This window comes from Manacus vitellinus, unplaced genomic scaffold, assembly GCF_001715985.3.
Source record: "Manacus vitellinus isolate BGI_N305 unplaced genomic scaffold, ASM171598v3 scaffold_0_pilon, whole genome shotgun sequence".
Classification (NCBI taxonomy): domain Eukaryota; kingdom Metazoa; phylum Chordata; class Aves; order Passeriformes; family Pipridae; genus Manacus; species Manacus vitellinus.
This window is the reverse complement of record NW_021938789.1, coordinates 41,844,215-41,865,466: the sequence shown is the minus strand read 5'-3', so window position 1 is coordinate 41,865,466 and position 21,252 is coordinate 41,844,215. Positions and strand designations below refer to the sequence as shown.

General features: G+C 38.7%; 1 protein-coding gene across 2 annotated transcripts in view; it reads left to right on the top strand.

The window, feature by feature from the left end:
• Nucleotides 1-407: 407 nt before the first annotated feature.
• The window catches only part of EGF (epidermal growth factor), a 57,922-nt gene continuing 37,077 nt past the window's right edge, over nucleotides 408-21,252 (top strand). For both annotated transcript variants that reach the window (XM_018072255.2, XM_018072260.2), the window contains exons 1-6: nucleotides 408-1,015; nucleotides 10,046-10,177; nucleotides 13,178-13,377; nucleotides 14,328-14,509; nucleotides 18,010-18,240; nucleotides 19,814-20,016. In XM_018072255.2, coding sequence (XP_017927744.2) covers nucleotides 889-1,015; nucleotides 10,046-10,177; nucleotides 13,178-13,377; nucleotides 14,328-14,509; nucleotides 18,010-18,240; nucleotides 19,814-20,016 — 1,075 coding nt within the window. In that variant the 5' untranslated portion in view covers nucleotides 408-888. The remainder of the gene's footprint in view (nucleotides 1,016-10,045; nucleotides 10,178-13,177; nucleotides 13,378-14,327; nucleotides 14,510-18,009; nucleotides 18,241-19,813; nucleotides 20,017-21,252) is intronic.

Here is a 21,252-nt window from a genome sequence, read left to right as displayed (position 1 = left end):
CAGAGGGGTTCTTCCCCCCCCACCCCCTCCTTTTTACGTGAAATATTTTGATGACAAAATTTGTTTCTGGTGGTACAACACATGATGATATTAAAATGAATGCAACTAATCATGGCTGAACAGGAATCATATAAACCTGCTTAAAATCTCTGAGGAAAAAAACTTAGCTGAAAGCTACAGGTACTTCTCAAGCAGGAGGGGCTGCTTTTCTAAAGAGACTGTATTTATAACGGGTGGCTGGATATCTGCATGCTGGCTCAGTTCCCTGTAGTAAGGAACTGACCACATTACTATTTGCAAACACAGGGTTCACTCAAGTGGTACTAAAAAGAGAAGAGGTGGGGCAAGCAGAGCTTTAAAAAGAAAAGAGGAGTCTGTCCAAGTTTGAATGTAAAAAGCAACTGCGTTTCTGAGAAGGACAGTACCTGGAGATCTCGCTGCCTGTACTCCACTGAGAGATGTGGTGAAGAGTTTTCCAATTTTTAGGACTTATACAGCAGTTTTGCTTGTTGCAAGGAAATTTGCAATGATCCTTGCGAGCATTGCTTTTAAGCTGTGTTAAATTTGTGGCAGGAGGGTCAGGCATTTCATACTTGGCTTCCAAAAGAGAAAAAAAAAAGAAACTAGAGAGACAGAGAAAAAAAGCCCTGATGTGTGCAGGGAAGAAATCTCCCAGGAATTTATTCAAGGTTGTAGTCAGACGCAGTAAGGTCTAAAGTGACAAGAAAAACAAGGCAAAGATAAAACTTGGTATTGTGATAAGATGTCTGAGTGTAAAGTGGGAGATTGCAGAAACCTTTTGGGATTGCACATGTTCATCTTCTCCTGGATATGACTGAATACAAGCTAGTTTTTCTTTAGTGACGGCTCAAAAAAACCCTCAAGATTATGTTTCCCTTCCTTGTTGCTTTTTTGCCGGTGGTTTTTAAAATTGGTTTTGTCAACCTCTCAGCTCTGCAGCACTGGAACTGTCCTAATGGATACAGATTAAAGCCTGAAAACTCTGCTTGTGTAGGTAAGTTGCTGAACATTCCCAGATAAAGAAAACTGCATTTGTATTCTCTCAATTTAGCTTTATAATTTTCAAAGAGTTTTTTTACAGATTGCTTGTGTGTTGTACTGGCAGAACTGATAAATCAGCTTCTCAATATCTGTTGCTTCTCAAAATGAACAGAGCTCATTTTTTTTCCCAGAAATCAGCACTTGTCTGTCAGTTTAAGTATTAGAAAGCAGGATACATTTTCATATGATCGTTAAGAAATCTGAACTGTTCTCTAGTGCACAAAACTCCTTGCTGTAGCTTTCAGTGTCTCTGTAGTTTCAGTACACGTACATGCATGTATTCATGCTTCTATATATGTAAAATTTGTGTACAAATGTGGTTTTTTATTTCTATATGCATATAGAAAGAGTATTTTATTGATTATGCATTAGTATACACTTAGATGTGGGTTAGATAACTTCAAAAACTATTCTTCCTATGCTGATTGGTGCATGTAGATGTGTTCATATTAGTACGTCTCATACAATACATGAATTGCAGATGTGTTTGATACTGTAGTACTGAAGTCTGGGCGAAATGTATGACACTGATATTACTATAATCACCTCCAATGATTTAGAGCATGTAAAATGCAGGTTCCTATTCTTTACGAAGTTCAAGACAAAAAATGACAGAACCCTTCTCCCTCCCCTGCTACCTTGAGGTCCAATTTTTTTAAGAAATCCAGAGCCAATGAAGTTGTGGGTTTTGCAGTAAGGAGATAAGGAAATTCTCTGTAAGGATTCAAACAAACAGACATAATACTTGGATTTAATGCTTTTGCCTTAGATTCCTTGGGCTTCTCTTGGCCCTTGGGCTCTGACTCAGTTCTTGTCGTGATTCTAGTGATGTAATAACAGGTGCCTCCTCTGTGCATTCTGCCAAGAAATACAATCTTGTAAGCAGAAAATAGAAGTATGCATGTTAAATGATGTCATACTGAGAGAGGAGGAGCTAGGAATTTTTTGTGTACAAATTATAAACCTGACTGAAGGTTTATCTGAGAGCCAAACACACCTAGGGTGCTTCCACACTGATGCTTCAATTTAAATAAGAAGCATACTTCTGAAATTGATCTCCGTATTACCACCTCTTACTATGCTTGCTTCACATTAAAAAGCACTCAAAATACACAAACTGGATTCCCTTTAGGCAAGCTTAAACCAGGGGGTGTTCCTGTAGAAAAGCACCTACCCTCTCTGCTGTTAATGGCTGTTCAGTCCATGGGACCAGACTAGACCTGGTTGTCTGAAACCTCAATCTGAAATATATGCAGTGTATATACCATATCCTTAGCAACTGTTGCACTTTACACAACCTCTCCTGCAGATGATACTATTCATTAATAGGTACTTTGCTTCCACAAGGGAATTAGGATGTTCATTAGTTATGACTTCTGTATTACGGAATTGCCCAATTAAGAGCTCACATATGATGGGAGAATCCTGCTGAGATGAAGGGTATTGATTGGCAATTGTTTAGAGCCAAAAAAGGGCTCTAAATATTAACATGAAAAGTGCTGCAAAGACATATTTTTTTATTTCAGTGAACGTATTTTGCATATTGGTCCACATTGCTATTTCATTAATGAAGACATAACCTGCCCTGCATGTCTTTTATGTTGAAAATTAGCTGCTGTATGAATGGAGGACTCTAGGTAAAGCACCAAAACAGATTGGCCAGTAGCTCAGCAAACTCTCAAAGAAATAGTAATAGAAGAAATCTTCTGCATAAAAGCTAACATCACTATGACATACTCTGAGCAATTCCATGACATAGAATAAGTGAAAAATGAGATATGTTAGGGTAATTTTTCAATTACAGACCACTGGATTACAGGGGATCAAACGAAGGTGAAATTCTGACATGAACTGTAAGACTGAAGGATGCTTTGGTGTAAGGGTTTCCCTGGCTCTTTCCTCTGTGTATTGGATACACAACTGGTGTTCTGACCAGAAGACTGGACGTATGACATTCTGGTTCAATAACTATGTGAGACAGAGGGTGCAGTGAAAGCAAGTGGGAGGAAGCTGGAGGCAGGCTTTGAAGGTAATACTAGGGATAAAAGTGGTGAGTGGGAGATGTGACTCATACCACTGACTTCTGAACAATGACAGCAAGCTGAATCGTGGCTTGGCGACCGTTCTGGGTGAGCTGTAATAGATATACCAATTGTAAAATATTCTTAATCATCTGTGACTCTGGTGGCAACCTGCCAGCCATAAGGACTACCCTGAATTGAGGAGGTGTCTGCTCTCTGTTACCGGTGACTTACCAGAAAGTGTGTAGGCTTTTCTAGATTTGTTTTCCACACTGCCACTACTGACAAAGGTCTGGGCTGTGCTCTTCTTACATTGCTAAATAGCTCACTTCTTAATTAGTTCCTTTTATTTCTCTGGATATTCAAAGATCAAAGACCTCCTCATCCTGTGGAAGTATAATGAAATCTAACCCTAAATGTCACACAGTTTTATACAGTTATTTTAAGAGAGATTATTTGAATCCTGACTTCGTATGTCAAGAGAGGAGAGACTTTTCAGAGGGGCTGTGTCCTACAACAGCAAGGTTGACAGGAGAGAAAGTATGGAAGAAGAGATCACAAGGTCAGAACAACACTAGTCTGGTGAATGAATGCATCAATTTATTGACAAGTTATGGTAGAATTGGAAGCACTTCTACATTTTTTGGCATTGCCATTTTGAATTAATAATTTATTTTAAGCTGATATCAGGACTGGGGACTCAGTCACCTTTAAATAACTCACTTCGTTAGACCCCAGTAAAAACATAGAACCTTCTACTGCTGAAGAAAAATGGTCTGACCTACAAAGGAGCCTACAAAGAAAAAACATATGCATAGTGGATCCCAGGAGAGCTTTGATTTCCAACATATTTGACAATGTAAGCATATGTGGTACACCAGTGGATGGGCCTGTACCTGTTGGAATCTGTTGCCTGTGCCCTCCTGAAATACCACTTTAACAACAGTGTTTTTTATTCTGTCACGTTGTATAGACTCTTTCCCTACTCAAGACCAAAAAAGTTTTCCACATGTCACTGTTTATCTGAAGAAGACCCTAGAACAGCCCCTTGCATTATCAGTTTTAGAGTAGATACTAACCCCTGTTAGTCTTGGGATACTCTAGGTAAGTATATTTTCTTCTGGATGCTGCAACACTGGAGGTGTACTTTGGTTTCAGGGCTAACATTAAATACTCACTACGTAAGTTTTAAAAGTGAAGAAAGATAGTTATTTTTAAAAAACCCAACAGTATTGTAAAAAAGTCTCGGAAGAAGGCAAACCAAAATCCACAGTACTGAAGTTTTACCTAATCATAGGTTCTTAAACTCTGCAGATCCTGACATTAACTGCTCAGTCCTTGTCACTTCTTCAGGACTAACATGCTGCACATTCCAACAGAGCTAGAGCCTGCAATTGAAGGTGACAACTGCAGCTATCTAGGTCAGCTCTTTTGGTCAGACACTTCTTTCTGTGTCTCAAGTTTTCCTCTTTTCTTTCTTACTGTTCACCTCTCTCCTGCCATGGAGCACTGGAGATGAGTAATATTAAGTTATTACTCTTTGTTTTACATCTTCAAATTTACCCTAATTAGCTAAATCCATACAGCCTTCTGAAGACATGCTGTTAAAACTTCTTGGCTGTATTCTGAGAAATATGAAATGCCAAAACCTTATTAGTTCACAGCTCTCCTTTCTTTGCAAGCATCTCATAAGGAGCAGTAAGAGCCAATGAAATGGGGAACTGCTTTTTCTCCCCCTGTTGTGGCAGGGATAAACCTGATAAGTTGCCACTGTTTCCCTCTGTGTCTCAGAAGAGCAGCAGTCAAGGCGTGTTTGTTTCCTTGTTTTCAGTAGTTATCTTCCAGCTAGCTCACTTCACATAATACTGCCTTGGGGAAAGATGCTTGTATTTTTACCAAATAGTATTCAGGAATTCTTGAGCAGGGGTCTGAATCCAGAGACCAATTCATGAGAAGATTCACACTGAATTATCTGGAAATTGGATCCAACTGAATGTGGAAAAATACTGTCTTCAGCTGTAAAAACTCAGATCAAAATAGGAAAGAGGTAAATATATTACAAGAAAGGACAGAAATGGCATCACACATCACATGATGCTTAATACTGAAAAGGGCTAAGGGGCAGACTCCAGGGCCAATAACTAATACTACAAGACTCATTGTTTTTTCAGGAGAAAATGGCAGTTATTCTCTTTAAAAACAAACTGATTACTTTCTAGTATCTAATTTGAAATCTAATTTTAAAGGGAGCTGGATGACAGCATTTGATGGATGCCTCATGAACTTGGTCTTTGAAAGGCAAGCCAATAATAGTCTGTTGAAAGTTGCATGATCCGGGAAGTAGAGGTCCATACTGTAGTTAGTAATTTACACATAGAATTTATTTTGAAGATAAAACCTTTTTTTTTTTCATTCTAGTGAGCAAACTCTTGAGATCGGAGTCCAGAAAGTAAAAAAAAAAAAAGATGTTGTAGTTCCTGAAAATCTTTTTTGCCCTTTCTCTTTGAGATATCTATGAGTGGTTTCTAAATTCCATTTAAATTCTAAATTCGATTCTATTTTATACTTGATAAATAATAAGCTTACTCTTGCTGTCATATCTGTGATATGATCATCTCTGTGGCTCTGGGCTGAAAGAGTCTGGGAGTTGATAACCACCTTATTGTATTCATATTGTATTTCTTACCATGGTATGGGAGCACTTCACCACCTCTCTCCTCTCAAAAATTGTGAATGATAAGGTTGCATTTTAAGCCTCATTTAAAAGTGGAGAGAAAAGATATTGAGCTATGCATCATCTATTTTATTGTGGTCTGCTGATAGCTGGAGTATCTTTTTCCATTTCTAGCTGTTTTCTGTTCTTTGGGCTGTATGCTTTAAACAAAATAGATAAAAGGAATGGGCTGCTTTTTTCGTCACCCAGATAAAATTTCATTTTCAACTTTGTTGAAAAGATTATGGTGCTGCTAGATATAGTGGATTGAGTTAATCCCCAGTCCAACTTGACAGGAACTAAATTTGTGTGAGGTTATTTGAGTGGATGTATCTGCACATATATATGTATATAATGTAAGTATTTGGGGCCATAATGAAATGCAAGTTCTAGCTCACTGTGGTTTCTCTGTATCCCTGACATGCATACTAATGGTTCAACCTTCTGCAACCAGAGCCTTTCTCAGGACTCTCAATAAAGTAGTATATTTGTATGCAAAGTCATTGAGAGCTGCCAACATCGTGATGACATGATTCATCGTTTTTGCTGATTCTCAAGGCATTTTTTGCATAAAGAAGCCTTTGAGAACTAAGCAGAACCTCATTCTTTCTTTCAGAGCTGGCTGTCAGGGCACTGCAGACAGCTTTTGTGTTCACTAAGCCGATTTCTTTCACAGGGTAAAGTTCCCACTGGGGGATGTGGTTGCCAGGACGCGTAAAACAGCTACAGCAGGATGCAACTCCATGCTTTCCTTTGGCACTAAAAGTGCAGATGAAAGCACTGCTAGTTACACCTGATGGATGGTTTTGTGATCGAGTTCTCTTAAATCTTAAGAAAGAGCTTTGTTCTGTTTCTTTTTTTCATTTGTTTTGGGGTTAGTGTTTTTGGTTGATTGGGTTGGGTTTTGTTTGTTTGTTTGTACTTTAAGCAAAGAAGAGAGTGTGTTAAGCATAGGATTCCCTTCTGTTGTTAATTCCATAAAAGCCAAACATTCACAGTGCTGCTGTGTGTTTCACAATAGCACTGTGTCTCTTGGTTCCTCCTGTTTACCACTGGAAGCGGCATTCTCCGGTGGCCGACCTGCCACTGTGTCCCTGGCCTTTTATCGGGCAGTTATTATTCTTCCATGATAGCTGTTCTTCAGCTAGAGGGATGGTTTGCTTTTCAGTATGTGTGGGATTTGCTTGATTATGTGAGTTTTGGTGATGATGAAAATGGACAGGTCAATAACCCTGAAATCTTCTCTTCAAGTACAGTTGCTGGGGAGACAGTGTAAATTCTTGTAGCCTGATCAATGAGTATGCTCTTTCCTGTTTTGTACACTCATATAAAGCTGGAAAATCCATCCTGTAAATAAGAGGTCATTGTCCTCTTACCTTGGTATGTAGTTCAGTAACCTGTGCTTGGTTAAAGCATGTCTTCCCAGTCTGATCCTGACTTTAGAGTATCCTGTGATGTTTTCCATGCCTTCAGGGTTTTTCTGAATAGTTAGTTTCCTTAGCGAATTCCCTTCCTGTTAAAATTTGAATTTAATATCTGAATTTGAATTCCCTGGCTTAAGTTCTGCGCCATCAGTCATTGTTTAATGGTTCCTGATTAGAGTATCTTTTAGAAAATATCCTACTTTTTCTTTGTAAAGGTATTTATTTATGGTGATCAATCTTCTTCCAGATTTCTTTCTGATATTCTAAGCATTCTGAACTCTTTAAGTGTCTCACAGAAAAGCACTTTTCCATACATTCAAATCAGGCTTTTTATCCTTGTTGTATATACCTTCTAATTTTTTGAGTTCCTTTAACAACCTATATCTGAGAAATACAAACAGCATGCCAATATAATCTGACCACTGCCATTTACAGAAGTAATTTTTTTTCCCCACATCAGTATTTTTTCCTGTGTTTATAGGTGTTTCATGCCCACTAACATGGTAAGAGGTCACCTTTCTATCCTGTATGAACACAAATCCTTCTCAGAGAAAGCAGTTCCATATACAATCTGTAGGTCAGGCCTATCTTTTTTTATTCTTATTTAATGTGCTCTTTATTGTGATTGAATAATAGCTCAGCAGTGTTTCACATAGCTTAATCAAAAAACTTCTCTCTTTAGCAGTCTTACATCCAAACAGTTGCCTTTGTCACCTATACTTGTGATTTCCACAGAGGAATAACATCAAGTTCATTTAAAAGCTACTATTGTCATAAAAGTATTTTGACTAACATAAACTACATTATAGCCTTTATCGACACAGTCTTGCACCTACTGTGGCACTGGTGACTAGATCAGGTTAACTCTCTGGCTTAATCAGTCAGGTACGTGGTTTGAAAACTAGTGCTCAGCAAGAGAGAGACAACTGGTCTTTGTGTCTTGTACCAACAGCAGCTGGACAATGATCTGAGGTCACCAAAGCCCCCCCATATGGGCTATCACAGAGGTCTTTAGTTTTAATGCCATCCAGACAATGTTTGCTAGGAATATCTAATTTTAAAATGGTGACCTGGAGCTTGTGGTTTCCGTAGCCCATTAACACTTCTAAGCCAGTCAAACCTTTCTAGAGGGGATTTGGGGGAGTTACTCCTTTAATGCTGTGGAGAATGGAATGTACAATCCTAGTACATGAGGGAAAATATTCTCCTGAAAGCTGATTGTTTGAAGAAAATTGTGGGTTAGAATTAGAGTACTTCATGGAATTACATTGCTGAAAATATTTCTGCTTTACCTTCATAATCCGTTAAACAGAAATCAGTTGCATGTGCTCTGACTACATTTCATGCACTGCCAAATTAGTTCATCTGCTATTTGGAACATAAGGTTGTGGGAAAACTCTAAAAACAATATGAAACTTTCCCTAGTCTGTACAGACACATTAGGTGACTGTAAAGCATTTACATTATTTTTTAACAACTTTGATACTTGACAGAGAAGAAACCCCTAAACACTTCAGATACATATAGTTTCTTAAAGCAGTTAAAGGATACAGGACCCAAAACCATGGTATATCAGAGATCTAGTTGGTTAGCTCTCCCTAAGTTACTGAGAAAGTTTCTTTTAAAGTTTTGTGAGTTGATTAAATTGCTGTTCCTTGTAGTTAAGGTGCCATTTCTGCCCTTCTTTAAACTAAGAGAATTCTCACATGACACTCACAGTCCTAGTTTTGGTTATGAATCAATGTCCTTTAGTGACTTAATCAAATGTGTCTCGTTAAAACAAAATTTGTTGATTCTTTTATTCCTGCATATCCAAAGTCAGCTGATAAAACCCAGAACAAAAGCCACTGACATCTAATAGTACTTGGGCAAGGAAGCAGCTGCTCCTTATAGCAGCCCTCACAACAGTTGAAGAAAGTATACAAGAAATATGCCAGCATATGGTACTGCCAGACGTCAAGTACCTTGGAAAGCTGCATCTGTCTTCAGTAGACACTAAAATTTATCTCAATTTTGTGGGACAATTATCTGTGGTATTGCCAAAGGGATTAATTTCTTTTCCCCTAACTGTAAACAATACTCCTCAGTAGTAATATTTTTTTTTGAAAAATAAATTCCTTAATTTAGGACTTAATTAACAGTTACTGCCTCAACCCTGATAAAACACCATAAATACATCAAATATCTTTTAATTTCTGAAGGCTCCAGCTTAATCTGCCAGTTAAAAGTCCAGTTTCTAATTAGTTTGCTTGTTGCCTTGGTTTGGGCTTGTTGCTGTCAGAATATAGTGGGAGTTTTAGTGTTTTGTATGTGTGTTTGAGATTTGACTCAAACCAAAATGAGCTCAACGTTGAACTCAGTGCTGTGGCAGTCTGCTGCTTTGCTGTTTTGCAAAGTCTGTTAATTTGTTGGCAAAATTATTATTGTTGATAAAGGGATAAAGATTGACAGAAGCAGCTGCGAGCAGCATTTGCATAGCAAATAATAACACAAATCAAGACAAGTCTGTTCCCTGTGTTTGGGCAATTAGAGACCAGAGTGCCCAAACACAAGGGAGAAGGGTAATTTCCCTAGACGTCAAAGGAAACTCAAAAAAACCCCAACACCCTCCAGAATCACTATGAGCATGACAATGGACAAAACAATAATTCAGAAACCAATGCATGAAGGAATACAGCCATCCTCATCTTGCTTTTTTAATGATGGGATATTAAATTTTGTGACCAATTTATTATTAGATAACTATGTCAAAGGTACTCTTTCTCCTTGCTCATGCTGCTCTTCCAAGCTGAATTTTCCTGATCTTTTTCAAATGCCTGTTTCAGATATTGATGAGTGCCTTGAAGGTGGTTTGGGAACCTGCAGCCAAACCTGTATCAATATTCCAGGATCCTACGTCTGCTCTTGTTTGCCTGGCTACTCTTTGGATATTGACAAACGGTCTTGCTATGTGAATGGTAAGGTCACTTTCTTTTTTGATGACTGAAAAAGAGATTTAGAGATTTAGTTAGCTTTATTTTTCAAAGTGAACCATGCCTGCTGGTCCCTGCTGGACAGCGACTGGGGTGCTCTGGTTCACTGATAAAAAAATCTCTCTCTTCTATTCTGTGGGTAAGTGGCAAGGCCAAAAGTGGGTGCCACAGAAGAGTGATGGTGAAGAATGAAATGTATAGTGGTGAAAAGATGAATGAAAATATGAAAATATGGAAACAAATAAAACTAAACAATTATTTCCTGTTTAGCCTTCTCTGCGTGCTCAGAACTGTAAACTCTCTTATCCCATTCTAACTACTTCCAGGAAGACGTGTCAGTACAAAAGATTTTGCTACCTTAGCCTCTTTCAGTCTAGTGGTGTTGATGTCTTTCCAGGTTTTAGGGACAGTGCTGTGAAACCGTAAGCAGGAAGCCCTTATTTTTGGTTTCATCCATCAGCAGTGTCTTAAAAAACATGAGTGCTACTATAAGTTATCTCTCTCCCTTGCTCTGTCCTTAACTATTTAAAAATAAATTGATTTTTAAATGTGGAAGATGCATTTAAATTTAACAGATTTTAGCTCTTCTAAGAGAAAAATATTCACAGTTGTGGCCTTTGAATAACTTTCATTGTGCCTTCAACTAATGCTACCCTGGGAAAAAAATCAAGTTGGATTTTACTGATTGGTTTAACCCTATATTTGCATCTAGAGTATGAGGTGGGAGTGCTCTGGAGTACACTTCTCACCTCTCCACTTTCGTTTCCCAAATGCCTGGCTTTGATTCATGTCTGGGTTATGCCACAGCTCCCTCCTGATCCAGAATCTCAGGGTTTTTTTTTTTTTGACTAATATTTACCTGGGACTCTTGCTAATGCAGAGATGGGATGTGATAAGGCATTTTTCTGACTCGAGAAGTAGGAGATAGACTTGAGTCCCTATGCACGTAGCCTTTGGGACCATGAACATAACCAAAAATATTCCATATAGCTCCCAAACTGCCACCAACACAATTACTTTAGTTACCCCTAGAATCTTCATAATTATCAGCTACATGTGACTCGCAAAAACCCAAACTGGATTTTTTATAGTCCTGCCTAAACATCTCTGGTCCCTTAAATAGAATGTTCCTATTTTTAAAAATCAGATCTTTTGTGAACTCTTCACTTCTGAACTGAAGAGATGTGAAAACAAACATGTTACTTAACTGCACAGGTATCTTTCAAAGAAAAATCCTACCTGCATATTGGAGGACTTCAACTTTTTAACACGTTATTACTAATATTTATAGTAACATTAGAAAGTGACTGATGGAAATATGGTGATGGATAAGGAGCCCTTATGCTAGGTATAAACCCTTCTGGGGGATGCACCAAGTGAAATACCGTTGTGTTTTAAAGATAGGAAGCTCTTTGGTGCAGATATTGTTTACCTGATCATTAAATCGCAAATCTGCAATAAAAAAAATTTGTTTCAATTCCTGTTCCACTGACAACCCTCATTGATAGTCACCTGATAGGAAATTCAGAGAATGTAAAGGACAAAACCAAAGTGTATAAATGCTCTTGATCAACTAATTGGCAAAAATGCAGGCACGGCAGCTGCCAAATTCCTTAGATAAATCGACCTCACTACACTTTACTGTTCATTTACCATTTATGTGAAGTAAATCTTCATAATTCAAATATGGTCACATGGGGTTGCTCAGTGCAAATAACAGCAGAAAAAAGGGAGTCATTAAAATCCTAGAAGCAGCTGCTATAATTGGGTGATAGCTTTAAACTTGAGATACAAACCACTCTGTTAGTATAGGAACAATGTGCTGATCATCTTCACTGGGTTCCCCTCTGGGAACAAAAGAAAATTACATCTTGGGTGCTTGTCAGAACTTTGTTCACTTGAAGAAATCAAAATTGGTCTCAGTCCTCTGCTTTGAAAGGAGTTGTCAAACAACTTTGCAACTATGATGAAGGCAGAGCATCTGTCTAATATTTGTGAAGTGCTACTTGTTGAGTTTAAAGCATCGGGTTTTATGCTAACAGTAAAGATATTTAGTTCAAAAAGATACGAACCTGGTCAATAAAAACAGTTTAATTTTCAAAAATTTATGTGCAAGAAAACTGGTGATAGGGCAGTCTTGGTGATATGGTGCTCTATGGTGATACCCTAAAAATAACAAAGGATTTGACAAAACTTGGAGTGGTGTAATCAGCAGCCCCAATCATTATGCCACAGTAATTGTATTTCTATACATATCACCTGGTTTAAGGATGTGTCAAGGGTATTGGGACCATCCTAGTTGCTCATCACTTTCAACCTTAATTGGTTTTCTAGAATTTGGGGCATAATTGGAGCACTTTTTATTTTAATGTATTTTAAGTTACCCTTCACTCAGTATGAATACAGTTTTTGTCTGGAAGGAGTTGATGCTGTTGAGTTTTAAGTACAAGTCTTTTGTTTTCCTTCAGCCCTCTGTATGCATGAGAAACATCTACAACCTTTAGCTTTTTCCTTTGCCCTGTATTGGAATCTTTAATTTTCCTTTTTGAATAGTTAAAGTGAGACTCCAGGCCACCTCTATGTGATAAATTCTTGCTATAGCACAATAATTTGAAGTGGTTTTCTACCTGGAGACACATCCTTGACAAAACTCTTCCAACCTCAGCTGGCAAGCATGCAGTGATTGTTCTGACCTCTGACTAGGCTGTAGGATTTGGGATTAGTGGTAACAACCATTGCACTCTCAGTTTCCTAACTCAGATTTTGGACCTAATTTTCAATATTACATATAAAAGGATCATTACATTTATATCTTATTGGTTCTCTGTGATACACCTATCTTTGTAATAGAAAGCTATTATTAAAATATGAGATAGGTAGATCCTGAAGTTTCTCTTTGACTAGTATATTACTGATGAGAACTTAATGCAGCAAAAATGCAATTCTTATCAATTAATTGGTTTCTTTTTGTTTTCTCCACACCAGACCCTGCACCATTCCTGCTTTTTAGCCATGGAAATGCCATCTTTAGAATTGACACTGAAGGGACCAATCATGAAAGATTGGTTGCTGATACTGGTCCATCAACACTTATGGATTTTCATTATGTAGAAGAGAAAGTGTATTGGGTAGACTCTGAAAGGAGACTACTTCAAAGAATTCACCTGAATGGCACAAAACAAGAGGTAGAGTACTCAGTTCTCTGGAATTCTTCAAGTTAATGGGCGTAAAACCCCACTTGCTCTTTAGGTACAATTCTGCCTTTACTGTTCATTGATTAGCACTTTATTTTTGCTGTGTAATATTTCTGATCCTAAATCTAGGCTGTTTTACTGGCATTCACATTTAGTACATTCAGTATTTTCTCTGGATCAAGAGAAGGAGAGTTAAAAATGAAGGAAAGACAATTCAGACAAACTAAGGCTTTGTAGACATTAATATTTCTATCAGTTTTAAATTAATCTCTGGCATTATGGAAATTGTCCTCCAACAAAAGCTGACACAAATGCTATGAGAAGAATGTGCTTCAATTCCTACTCATTTTTTTTTCAAACCTTTCATTGGTTTCTATGGTTGCATAAATGCTTCTTTTGGCACTTCATCCTTTGTTCAGAAAAAACCATGCAGTTCATTGCATCTGATTAAGAAGGGCAGACAGGCTGTTGTGGCTGAACTTTAATGGTGTAAGGGCCTTCTTTTGTTTGAGAGAGATTGCCTGTGTTCGCGTACTCATGCGGAGTCTTCATTGATGTATTTTCACTGACTTTTAAGGATCAGAGACCAGCAACAGTGTGTTAGGAAGTCTTCCATATGTAACAGTACAGGTCTGGGTGCTTCTCAGTGTGTGAAATGCAAAAAGTTGTAGCGAAAAGATTACTCCAGTGTATTTCTTGAACAGAGCAGTTTCTCCTTTTGCAGGGTGTCTCTCTGTTCAGAGGGTGTATGTGTAAGTACAAAGACCAAATGAAAGTGATGAAAGAATAAGAAATAGCTACAGGTCTGAAAGAAAATGAAGCGAGCAAAGGAAGGAAATAGAAAGTTTCAGTCTGGCATTTTATTCCCTATAATGAAAGCCAAGTTTGGAGTAGTCATCAGGATACCTCTTGTCAACTCTTTTTTTTTTTGTTGTTTACAGAGACTATGCTACATAGACAAAGGCATTTCAGGATTTGCTATTGACTGGATAAATCAAGACATTCTCTGGGCCAATAGACAGAAAGGAACCATAGAAGCGACAGACATGAATGGGAAGAAACGCCGAGTTCTTCTAAGAGATGTTGGTCATCCCACAAGGATTATCATTGATGCTGAACAAAGGTAATTTTAAATGGATTAGTAATTTCATTGAAATGGACTCCAAATATGCAAGGTACTATGATTGCAGTTTCATGGAATCACAGAAATGTATTGTAAGGGGACAAAAAGATCATCTAGTTCAACCCCTCTGCCATGGGCAGGGAAACCCTTCACTAGACCAAGTCACTCAAAGTCCCATACAATCTGGTTTTGGAACACTTCCAGGGATGAGCATCCACAGCTTCTCTGGACAATGTGTTCCAGTGTCTCACCACCCTCTCAATAAAGAATTTCTTCCTAATATTCAATCTAAACCCACCCTCTTTCAGTTTAAAGCCATTCTTCCTTGTCCTGTCACAACATGTCCTTGCAAAAAGTCCCTCTCCATCTTTCCTGTAAGCCCCCTTTAGCTACTGGAAGGATGCTATAAGGTTTCCCTTGAGCCTTCTCTTTTCCAGGCTGAACAACCCGAAACCTCTTAGCCTTTCTTCATAAGAGACCTCTGATCATCCCTCTGATCATCTCTGTGTCCCTCCTCTGGGATCAGTCCAATAAGTCTATGTTCTTCTTAGGTGGGGTCTCAAAAGAGCAGAGGGGGAGAATCATGTCCCTCGATCTCCTGGTCACACTTCTTTTCATGCAGCCGAGGTTGGCTTTCAGTGCTGTAAGTGTACATTGCTGAGTCTCGTCGAGCTTCTTATTCACCAGCATCCCAAGTCCTTCTCCTCAGGGCTGCTCTCTACCCACTCTCTGCCCAGACTGTATTTGTGCTTGGGATTGTCCTGACCCAGGTGTAAGACCTTGCACTTGGCCTTGTTGAACTTCATCAGGTTCACACAAGCTCACCTCTCAAGACTGTCAGGGTCCCTCTGGATGGTATCCCTTCCCTACAGCGTGTTGACTGCACCACACAGCTTGGTGTTTGTTGTCAGCAAGCTATCTGAGGGTGCACTCAATCCCACTGTCCATTACACTGACAAAGATGGTCCCAATACCAATCCCTGAGAAATGCCACTTGCCACTGGTCTCCACTTGGACATTGAGTATTGACTACAGCTCTCTGAGTGCAACCATTCAGCCAATTCCTTATCAACTGAGTGTTCCATCTGTTAAATCCACGTCTCTCCAGTTTAGAGAGAAGGATGTTGTGCTGGATAGTGTCAAATGCTTTGCACAAATCCAGGTAGATGACATAGAACACTCTTCCTCCTCCTCTGTCCCTTGGAGTAGGAAGTTATCATCAATATATTCCAGGAACCTCCTTGATTGCTTATGCCCTGCTGTGTTGCCCCTCCAACAGATATCAGGGTGCCTGAAGTCCCCCATGAGGACCGGGGCTTGTGGATGTGAGGCTGCTCCTATTTGCCTATAGAGGACCACATCCACTCAGTCTTCCCAGTCAGGTAGCTTGTAGCAATAATGTAACCTGATCCTCTACACCTTTTAATCCTGACCCATAAACTCTGCATTGGCTCCTCATCCATCCCCAATTTGAGCTCCATACACTCCAGCTGGTTGCTGACACAGAGTCAGTCTCCCCTGTCTGTCCTTCCTAAAGATCCTGGATCCTTACATTCAACACTCCAGTCTTAGGAACCATCCTACCATATCTCCATGATGCCAATATCACAACCCTTCAGGCATGTGCCCATGGTGATAGCATTGCTAATATTCTTCAGAGTCTTGCCATTTGAATGGGATTTAAGACCTGGACATCAGCCTCTGTATTTTTTTTTCCTGATTTACTTTTCAATGTAGCATTTATCTATCTTGGAAATATTCACAGTCCTCACACCCACTCTCAAACGCCATTGAAACACGTTACAAATGGCATTATAGGGATGTATTTCCTGAATATATGTGAAAGTTTGGGGAGACTCAAGTGTGGATATTCACCTAGGTGTGATTCGCTGTGCATAAAAGTTATACTCATGTGCTAACAGGGAGACCACTAAGACATTAAGAAACTGTAAAGAAAGTAGAGTCCAAGAAATCTAACATCATTTTTATTCCCTATGGCAATTTGCTTGTATGAAAATTATTGAGGGCTCTATTTTTATTGTGAAGTGAAAGAAAATCCCCAGTATGTTTACATGCACAGGCCTTAACGTGGACTAAATCTGACATTAGCAATGTCTTTCTCCAAACATGTGCAACTCTCAAGGTCAATGTGATACAGTAATAACAGAGTTTTTCTTAGAATATGTGTCTGGCTATTACCAGTGATAGGATTTTTGGTTTAGGAGAAATAATGTAATTATTGCTATAGATTGTTTTACATTTTTGATGGTGTTTAGAAATGCCAAAAAATAAGGATTAAGTCTAAAGATGGCAAATACAATAAAGGCTGGCAATTACTCAAACTGTTTTCTAATCTTAATTTTTCTTCTGTCTTTCTATTTGCAAAAACTGTGAACAGAGACTATAACTTCCTTTGTTTCTTAATTTCCTTATCTGTAAAAAGCGAATCCTCACATTTGTCCAAACTTTCAGAGTAGTGACATTTCTTAAATGACAGGTGCTAGAGAAATGCAAGTAAATATTAGTAAACTGTTTAAAAATGGCAGAATAAAATTGGGCTGACCTGGAAATGTGTTTTCACTTATACATTAATACCTGTCATTACTATAGACTGTGTAACAGTGAGGAAAAGCTGTAAGGCAGAGGCTGATTCTTTCTACTGGTTTAATACAGTCCTTTGCCAGATCTAATATATTTGGGGCCCTTAAAAAATTATAAATATAAACACAGTAAAGGTGGTTTTATGCTACATTGTTTTGTGCATATAAATCCTGCAATTTTATGATGATAGGTCAAAACAATATTGTTTCTCAGAATTTTTGTCCACGAGAAACCCAAGGAAAGAATCTAAACCCAAACATTAAAAAATAAAATACACGTGAATTAAGGACAAGTTGCTATTTTGGAAGAACTGCTGTTACCCTTAATCACATCAGTAAATCTGAGTTCTGATCTATGAATATCTTGACAAACAATTAGCTTCGGTGCATAACTGGTTTTAGTATTGGAGCTGTATTTTGACTGCGTTATAATTTAATAACAGCATAGTCTGGCTGCTATAACCAGCAGGAAGATAGAAATAAGAATACTAGAAATTGTTTTTAAGTTAAGTACTTAAGTGGTGTGTTCAACTAGAAATTCCAGAGGTAGATTCCTCCCCTGGGGCAGAGGGCAATGCAGACCTGCCTCAAAGACCTCCCTCTCCTCAAGTTTGCAGGTGTTCCCCATAGACTTGAGAGGTTATTCCAGTTTCCCTGTCTGAGTGCATGCCTGAACAAAGCAGAGAGACAGACAATAGTGGTTAAGCTGGGCTGATTCCTGCTTGACCTACATGAGAGAATTCTAGTATCTCTAGTAGTACTAGTAGTTCTAGTACCACACGGAGAAATTTTGTACACAGGAGCAACTAAACAATGAGTGCGTAGAAGAGATGTGGTTGTGCAAATGTAAGTTTTGTGGTTTTGTGTTCTGTATTCTTAACATGTCTCTCTCACCCACAGGCTGTTATTTTGGTCTTCAGATGGTACAGTTTCTAGCATACACCGGGTGTCCCTCAGTGGAAGCGATACGATAAATGTTTTAAGAACCACAGAAAAAATAAAGGCCATCTCATTAGATTTGGTTGACACAAGGCTCTACTGGATCCAACACGACCACCGGAAAGAGATTTCCCATATTGGATCATGCAACTATGATGGCAGAGATGTTCGTTTGCTCAAAAGTTCTGTTCGGTGAGTTTTCCTCAGCTTGTCAGAAATAAAACACTCATTTCAGGAGTGCTGTTAAGTTCTCTTCCTCAATCTTCCTTTTATTGTGTCAGTTCATAACATGAGGAGTATGAAGTGTAGTGTAAATGGCATGTAACTGTAAATTTAAAATTAATCATAGGAAAATGAAAAAAGTCACAGTTGTAAGGATAACACTGCCACTCAATACTCTCCATCTTCCAATCTTAAATGATAACTACTTAATCCTTAGAAATCCTCTCTGAGTGTTTATTAGTGGCCTTTTTCTGCAGATAGAAGAGCCAAAAGGAGAGATTAAATGATTTATCCAAGGTCACAGTGGGTGAGCTCAGGTGTCTGAGTTGTGCTGAAGAGACTGAACTAGATCAGGTCTTTCTCTTCCTCCTCTGAGTCTGTTGTCATCCTTAGCTGCTGGGTGGGGAGGCTCAGCTCTGTGCTCAGACTCTCCAGCAAGCATCAGCAGATGTGTTGGAAACTGTCCTGTGCAAGAGAATTGTCCCCCTCTGATCCCGAATGCTGGGGCTAAGCACAACTGAGGGGGCTGTTAGACCATGTGCTTTTGACTTCCATGCTCTGCAGGGGTACAGGGGCTCTGTGCTGGTCATGTGTTCAGTGAGGTGCTTGGGAAAGGTTACCCTGTGTCACTGCAGTGTCAGTTGGTAGGGCTGGATAGGCACATGTGTAGTAGGGATTGTCAACAGCAGAATGAGAAAAATATGTGGTTTAGCTGGCCTGCTGATTTAAACATGCAGCACTCTGTTTGCATATGATGAATACAAAGCTGGTTTCTCCCTACATTGACAGCAATCACATTGGATTTTTCCTTATCCTCTTCCCCTTTCTCCCTTGAATTGGCTGTTGTTCACTAGGGCATCAGCACTTTCCCTTTAGCCTGGATGATATAGATTCTCAGTTTTCCACCTGGATTATGTGCTGGAAAGCGGAAGACAGAATTACTTCTTTCAGTATCTTTTCTGCTCTCTCTCTTATTTAAAACTGGGCCTTCTTGTGGTTTCTGCTCGCTGCTATAACTGACCAGTGAATGGAAACTACATTCCTGCAATAGGAGAAGCAGCAGAAGATGGATTTCAGAACACCCTACTCTTACTTCTCCATCTCCACCTTGATTTCCTTGGACAGTCAGAATTGTCAGAGCAGGCACTGTGTATTGGGAAGAGGTGGAACTTATCTGACCTACATCCTTCAAGAAAGCGTCTATTTTAGTTGCTGGGTTCACCAGAAGTGGGGTGATACTTAAGCTTTCTCTTCCAATTGAGTCAGTCCTGAACAATAGCTCATAAAACCCGTGAGAAATGCAGGTTATCCATTTTGTGTTTATTTTTTGCAAATTTGCTGGAGTATGAGTGTTGCATTATTTTGGGAATGTCTCTGCACCTCATCTGATTCTCATATATAGAAGATAATACTATATATATATATATAAGAATACAAAGAAAGGTTATTTACAGTGAATTTGACTGAACTAGATGCTCAGAAAATGTTTGAGTGAGTAAATATATAGTAATGTGCCACTCTGTGTTATCTTCTCTTGTTATAGACATCAACTGCTTGGTATGTCCCTCTTCGCTGAGCACCTGTACTACTCAGAGTTGAAATCTGGCATGATATGGAGAGCCAACAAATACACTGGAAAAGTTGTAGTCACAATTAGCCTGAAGCCATCATTTTTTCCACCAGTGGAGATAAAAATAGTACATCCTTTTAAACAGCCAGGTGCAAGAACTGATTCTCAGGATTTGGGTAAGTAAAATGAAATGGTACAGTTGTATTTGTGAGAATAACTATGTCATACACTCTGATTCTCTACAGTAATAATTTTCTTTGGCAAAATTCCATGCTTAATTGAAGTAAAGGAAAAAGTTTCCTTTAACTTCAGTGATCCACAGTTCCATTTGGTGTGTGTAAATTCAGCTGAGTATCAGGCTGGAGGTGTACCAAACATGAACCACTGATTTCATTATTCTATATACATATGCAGAGATATGTGGCTTTCTCCTTCTCATCCATCTGTTTACACAAAAGTATTTTTATGCTGTCCTGCTAAATGCAAAAACCATACAGCTTTTTAATCCTCCACCTATATCTTTGTCAAATGTCTGCTTAATTCTGAAAGTTTTAATCTAATATGCATTTAAACACCTCTGATTATTATGGCATTGAAGGATTTTAAGCATGAAGCATGTCCTACAAGTGATACTGTGGATGTCTCACCTTTGCTGTGAAATGGCTCAGTTAAGAGTCAGTCTGTCTTAGAAAGACTTGAAGTTGCTACAATAGCTATGGAATAAGAGCCTCAAGTCTCTTTAATTGATATAAATTCCAATATGAGTTGGTCATCTTGCTGCCTTTCGCTGTGGATCCAAAAATGAAGGTAGTTGACTATCAAGAGCTCACCTCACACGAGGATTCCTGCTGAGACAGTAGGAAGTGAGGGATGTCCAGGGGAAATAATGTCTTGTTCTCTGCTCTTTGGAAAGCAGACAGAGCACTCTTACTTCAGTGGAATAGCTTTTGTCACCAGTTTTGATTGGATAAGAAAGACAGGAAAACAGCATAGAGACATTTCTTTGTTGAGCAATGGTTGCAGAACTCCCAAGGGAAGATGTCCAGGGGTTCCCAGAGGCTGAAGTGATATAAAGACATGAGGATAATGTAGTGTTCATTTTTGTTTGTAATGAAAATGAAACTGTAAATATCTCTCTTGAACTATTTTAAAATATCTACTATAAAACAGGCTTTGTCTTTTTGCATGCCAGCCAACAGCTTCATATGGTACCATGCCATCTCTCATTTTGAAGACTGATCTGAGTGGAAAAATCAAAACTTCAAGGGAATTTTCCCTTTCAAATGTTTTGTTTTCAGTGCAAAGAGCTGTTGAGATGCAGAAGATAAAGTGTTCCTGGAAATCAAGTTTACACTTGTAAGGACAGGGAACATCAATTCAGAGACAATATCTGTTGTGTGCTTACTTTGAGG